This window comes from Varroa destructor, unplaced genomic scaffold (genome assembly GCF_002443255.2).
Source record: "Varroa destructor unplaced genomic scaffold, Vdes_3.0 BEIS01000007.1, whole genome shotgun sequence".
Classification (NCBI taxonomy): domain Eukaryota; kingdom Metazoa; phylum Arthropoda; class Arachnida; order Mesostigmata; family Varroidae; genus Varroa; species Varroa destructor.
Window position 1 is genome coordinate 1,306,889 of NW_019211460.1, and position 6,391 is coordinate 1,313,279.

Here is a 6,391-nt window from a genome sequence, read left to right on the forward strand (position 1 = left end):
GAAAGAACAACAAGAACAGCAACAACAACAGCACCAACAACAAGAACAGCAACAACAACAGCATCAACAACGAGAACAGAAGAAACAACAACAACCGCAGCAGCAGCAGCAGCAGCAACAACGACAACAACAACAACAACACCAACACCACCACCACCACCACCACCACCACCACCAACAACAACAACAACAACAACAACAACAACAACAACAACAACAACCACAACAACAACATGAACCTCCACCACAAGAAGATGAACCTCCACCACAAGAAGATGAACCTCCACCACAAGAAGATGAACCTCCACCACAAGAAGATGAACCTCCACCACAAGAAGATGAACCTCCACCACAAGAAGATGAACCTCCACCACAAGAAGATGAACCTCCACCACAAGAAGATGAACCTCCACCACAAGAAGATGAACCTCCACCACAAGAAGATGAACCTCCACCACAAGAAGATGAACCTCCACCACAAGAAGATGAACCTCCACCACAAGAAGATGAACCTCCACCACAAGAAGATGAACCTCCACCACCAGAAGATGAACCTCCACCACAAGAAGAACTATCACAACAACAACAACAAGCACGATATAAACTGCCACAAGAACTACCACCACAAGAAAAACTACCACCACAACAACCATGGCATGACCCACCACAAGAGAAAGATCAACAACCACCGCGACAACACACAATACCACAAGAAGAATCACCACAAATACAGCAATTACAACAACAACAGCAACAACCGTCACCACAACGGCCACAATTACAATTACAAGAAGAACAACCACCACAACAACAACCATCACCACAACAACAAGTACAAGAAGAACAAGCACCACAACAACGAGAAAAACCACCATCACAACAGCCACAATCACAACTAAAGCCACAAGAAGAACAAGTACCACAAGGAGAGCAAGTACAACAAGAACAAGGACAACAGGAAGAGCAAGGACGACTACCACGAGAACAACAACAAATTTCAAGAGGACAACAACAACAATCATCACCACAAGAAGAAAAACAACCACTATCCCAAGAACAACAATCACCACAAGAAGAACAACAACCCCCACAAGAACAACAACAACAACCCCCACAAGAACAACAACAACAACCCTGCTGTTGCTGCTGCGGTTGTTGTTGTTGGTTCTGTTGTTGTTGTTGTTGTTGCTGCTGTTCTTGTTGTTGTTGCTGCTGTTGCTGTTGTATTTGGTGATGATGATGGTGATGATGATGGCGTTTGTCATCATTGATGTTACTATGTAGCACTTCGTCTTCTTCTATGGTCGAGTCTGACGCCGTCTCGCAATTTTTTAGATCGTCATCGGCAGTTCCTCGCCCACCACCTGGCAGCAGAGTATCAATATCTGTATCCTCATCGGACAACGTTGCATCGCTGGTTGGCGGGGATCCGTTTTGGTCTTCCGCAGCCTCGACTTCGTCTTCGTCATCATCTTCATCCATATTCAATTGATTTCGCAAAGCCTGATAGTCCAGCTGACTACTGACTACACTTTCGGGCAAAACAGGAACTGACAGCGGGGGCGTATTAGCACCGTCATCAGCTACTGACCACCCATCCGTGGTCAGCGTCGCTGTCGAAGGAGATGCAGTCCGGCCAAGATCATTATCATCATTAGCACTAGAAGTAGGCTGTTCAGTTGGTTCAATGGAGTTTGATTCTTGGGTGGGCGTACATTGATGTTCACTCTCTCCCGAAGGCTCGCCCTCCTTCGGGAGAACCTGCAAGTTTCCCGACCCGGCGGTTGTTGTTGTTGTTCGTTCATTTTCGGGGGTCATTAGTCTATGCCTGTTTTCATCGTGTGACTCGCTACCCCGTTGCGATTTTGGTGTTTTCGTCTGTTCCGAAGTTTCTATCTCCAGCGACTCTTCCATTTCCTCAGCCTCGTCCCCGCCTTCTATACCTTTATCATCTCCATTTTTAGAAACTAATAACCTTTGTTTTCGATGGTCATCATCATCATCGTCTTTGTAATAATCGAGATTTGGGCTCATGTCTGAGGAGCGACCCCGCAAAGCTTTTCGATCCTTCTCGTCTGTAATTCTATGATCGAGAGATTGGTTGTCTGGTAGCAATGTCTCAGGACAAGGTAGCGGCCGGTCTGCGGTAACAATCTCGGGTGAAGCAGCTGGATCGGAAAAGTCTTCTTCATCAAGAATTACACAGTCCGGACTGCCATCTTCATCATCATCTTCCGACTGGCTAGGATGTAATCCAGACGGCTCCTCGAGGTTATCGTCCCGCGTAAGGTCCACGTGTCTGTCTTTCTCTTTTATTGATCTTAGTTGCTCACAAAGTTGCTCTTTCACTTTATCACCGATGTTGCCCTCACTAAAGTTACTTTCACATGCCGGATCAGGCTCGTCTATTCCCGCCAACCGAACTTCGTCGGCCTGTTGAGAATCACCTAACAAGGGCACGTCTTCTGGTCGCAGTTCTTCGTGAGTATCTTCCCGGCTTGTCAAAACGGCAAAGGAATCGCGTTTGTTAGCAGGTTCCGGAGTTGTTGCATCCCTAGTATCATCCTCTGATAGCATCGCTACATCAGGATCGGCAACTGTCCTGGCCGATAGCTCTAGACGGTCCATATTTTCAATATCAGCTAACGCTCCCGAGGTATCAAGTAGATGATCAATGGCAGTTGTTGGTCGACTTTCGCTCAACTCCGACCCTATGGCGTCGTCAGACATATCCGTCGGTGGCTCTTCATCGGTAGCTACTGAAAACATCAGTTCTGAGCCGAAATTTTCGTCAACATTCGTCCCTGCATGCGAGGGCGTGCCCACCGTCGATGTCGCGTATGAGTGGCTACCTCCGGAAAGAACTCCAGACGAGGGACCAAAGTCCACCACTCCCGGTAGCAGTGGGTAGTAAGTAACCCGATCAGACTCAACCAAGGTAAGCATATCAGCCATAAGCTCGTGCACCGTTAGCGGCACAGGAACCGTAACAGGCGGCGGATTATCAATTAACCAATCTACCCGTTGTAAGTGATCCGCAAGCTGCCGGCACTCTCGTTCGAATCGAGCTCTCGATTCAGAGGTCACTAATTCATCAAGAACTAGCCGATGGCTCGCTGCTCGATGAAAAGCAAGTCGTCGCCGTGGAATGGCTACCGGAGAAGGAAGTGAGCACTTCGGTGGAGGGAGTAGGCGCAAACCCACTCGTCGTGCCGCAAGACAGAGCGACGGCGGAACAAGATTATTGCACTTACGACGGTGGTTTGCTGACACTGGAACACCGTGCTCTGCCAACACTTCATGCAATGTTTCGGAGCAATAAGGCAGCAGTGTCGCTATCCGCGCCTCCTCTTTAGCCAACAGCTCCTCTTCTGTGTCGTTTTCGGATTTTATGGCGATGGCGACGGCAGCAGCAGCAGCTACAGCTGAAGGTTTCGTTGAAGGATTTGAAGACACAGTGATGGATGAAGGTGGAGGAGGCGGTAGCGGCGGTTCGGTCACGGGCGGTCGTTCGACTTTGATGATCGGACTGGCCACAGGTTTCAAGGATTCGAGCTTGGGTTGTAATTCTTTGCTCAGCAGCTCAGCAGCAACAGCAGCTGCTGCTGCAGCTGCTTCTTTAGCCAGTTCGTCAGACCTTCGTTTAGCTTCAAGCGCAGCCAAACGAAGATTCTCCTGTTCTGCAAGATTCTCTTCATGTTCCCTACGTATTCTAAACAGATGCTCGCGTTCCTCTATAGCACTCTCCGCTCTGCTAGCTGCTGACGTGCCCCAGACGATCTCAAAGTTCCGTCGTTTCCAACCATCGACGGATCGAAGATGCTTCTCGAAATCGGCTTTCTGCTTAAGCTGGCTTTCTGGCGTTAAGTCACCTAACGTTAATCGATCCCGCCATTCCTGGCAGGCGCTGGCGAAGAACTCGTTGTTTAATGCCGAATCGATGTTCACCTCAACGTCCGCTTCGGTCGGTGAGACTGTGTGTGTTCCTATCACATTGCCCATTCTTACCAAAGCTTCCTGATTTCGTCGGGTGAGCTCGACAGGAGGAAGCAACGCTAATAGCTGCCGTTGCTGCGTCCGCGGCAATAATGAAAACGCATAAGTGGACAGTAGCTCCTTGACATTGACGCCCGCTAGTATCGAATCAGGGGTCTCGAGATCCACAAAGCCACGCTTGGCTTCCTCCAATTGCTGTGACAATGTCATTTTTTTTCCAGGCCGTCTATTTAACCTGATGCCACATTGATCCGAGAGATTGGTGAGCATTTCACGCATGGTCCGGAAGTTCGTGCTAGGTGTCGGGGCAACTCTGCCACTTCGACTTGACAGGCCCGAACCGGCTGACGAAGAACGTGTCGAAGGATTACTGCTAATTGTATGAGGAGTTGATAAGATCTCTGTAACCATCGGCATAATTTGCGGAAGCGCATCAACCGTAACTGCGCAAATGGGAATGACTGCCGTTGTTGCAGCGGGGCTTGGCTGTTGTGGTTGATCTTCATTAGCGGCACCCCCGCTTGCTGAACTACCAGCAAAAGGGGAACTTGCACGTTCGGGACTGGATACGCTAACATGCTCCTCCACTGATGGACCCTTTTCATCGGAGTTTCGTTGAGGTTTCGGTCTGAGACACCTCTTCGGAGGCGGGGTCTCATCTTGGCCCGGTGCTTTCCGTTTCAGCTGGGGCAGCTGTTGGGCTACGATGTCGTCCGGCGCGACATTTTCTGCTTCGCTTTCCGCTGTGCCTGGGGCTTCGGTCGCGACAATCGAAGCACCGTTAGCTAAGCTGCTGCTATTGGCATTATTACTGCTGCCACTGTGTCCATGCGCGTCCACCTTCAACAGCTGGACTTTGGGTTTGAATCGAGAGTCGTGTCGGCTCTCGTCATCCGTGTCGGCGTCCGTCTCAACGATCGTCGTTGACGGCGGCAGGTCGCTGCGCAGGCCGAAACAAATCGTAGGGGCACCCTGACCGTCTGCTGGTAACAGCAGACGCCGATAGAACATCGAGTGCGGGCCACGACTGTGGGCGCGCATCATCGAGAAAAGGCACTCTTTTGAGCCGGGGGTAGTATCTCGCAGTCCGCGCTCCTGGATCCGCTCGAAGATTGTGGCAATAGGTAGCGCTTCTTGCGCGCCCAGTACCAATCGAGCGGCCTCGGCCCACGGTCGTAGCCTGCGTCGCCGCAAATCCGCAGACATAATACCAGCTGCTAGCGTTGGGCTCGTTGCGCCTAACACCACGGAGGCTGGCGAAGGTGGTGCCGACTGCGGCTGCGGCGGCGCAGCCGAACTTGACGATACTGCAGATGCCGTTGTTAACGCAGTTATTCTCGCAGCGGCAGTAGCAACAGCGATAGTAGTCGCAGTGAGAGCAGCATCTTGCTTGTCGTTCACGTTATCAAGGCCGTTGATGTTGCTGTTTTGTAGCGAGCAGCAACAGTCGCAGTACAGGTGTTGTTGACGTTGTGAAAGAACGGCACCCACGGCACAGTTGATCGCAGGGGAGGCTACATCCTGCTGCTGCTGCTGTTGTTGTTGTTGTTGTTGTTGTCGTGCTGTGTCTGGCCTCCGATGAGTTGCTCCGGTGGGAGCAACTAAGGGATCCGTTGTTAGCCGCGCTCCGGATCACTGCGACCCGTCGCCACAGAATCACATATACACGCACACACAAATTATACACACTACATTAAACGGGGTCCTCATCTGATACACTTCACAGGGGCAACAGCACTGCAACAATGCAGCCCATAACCATGGCAATAGTCATCACACCAGCACCGTGATGGCTAACCATCCACCTCCACTGGCAATTCCCATTGATTCGCAACGACGGGCAAGAGCTGCTAGGGCTCGCCAGCTAACTAACTCTCCTAGCTAGCTGGCTGGCTGGCTGGCTGGCTTGTCTTCTTCTCCAGCAGCAGCAGCAGCAGCAGCAACAGCAGCAGTCGCAGCAGCAGCAGTTGTCGCAGCAGCAGCAGCACCGCTACGATCACTACCAACACCAGCACACAAGCATAACAACAACAATATCACGGACTAACCGTAGTTGGAAGTTCGTACCGCTTGTGACTTTCGCAACGGCGCGAAATTTGAAATGCTTTTTAACATCAACATGCGCTGATTCGATGGCATTACTATAAGAAGGCTCAATGTCGAGCGTTCATCGTAAATGACTTTATTATGAATTGGTTAATGATTAGATATAAAAAGCGGCTTACAGGATGTCATTTTTATGTTTCTATCCAGTATGTGTTTGCAGTGGCTTCAGCGAAGTGTGTTTGTAAGCCACGGCGGTAACAGGATGCCAGCTGTTCATGTGCAGAATGCTGGACAATTCCGCCGAACTGGCCCGCCAATAAATAGAACATAATGACGAATCCATCAATGA

The 6,391-nt window shown here is 50.5% G+C and overlaps 1 protein-coding gene across 1 annotated transcript in view; it reads right to left on the minus strand.

Annotated features, from left to right (window-relative positions):
* Positions 1 to 6,013, minus strand: part of LOC111254204 (uncharacterized) — a 10,384-nt gene extending 4,371 nt beyond the window's left edge. Inside the window, exons 1-3 of the mRNA XM_086975044.1 lie at positions 1,141 to 6,013; positions 921 to 973; positions 240 to 571 (exon numbers count right to left, since the gene is read on the minus strand). Of these exons, the coding sequence (XP_086831170.1) occupies positions 240 to 571; positions 921 to 973; positions 1,141 to 5,202 (4,447 nt within the window). The 5' untranslated portion in view covers positions 5,203 to 6,013. The remainder of the gene's footprint in view (positions 1 to 239; positions 572 to 920; positions 974 to 1,140) is intronic.
* Positions 6,014 to 6,391: the final 378 nt, after the last annotated feature.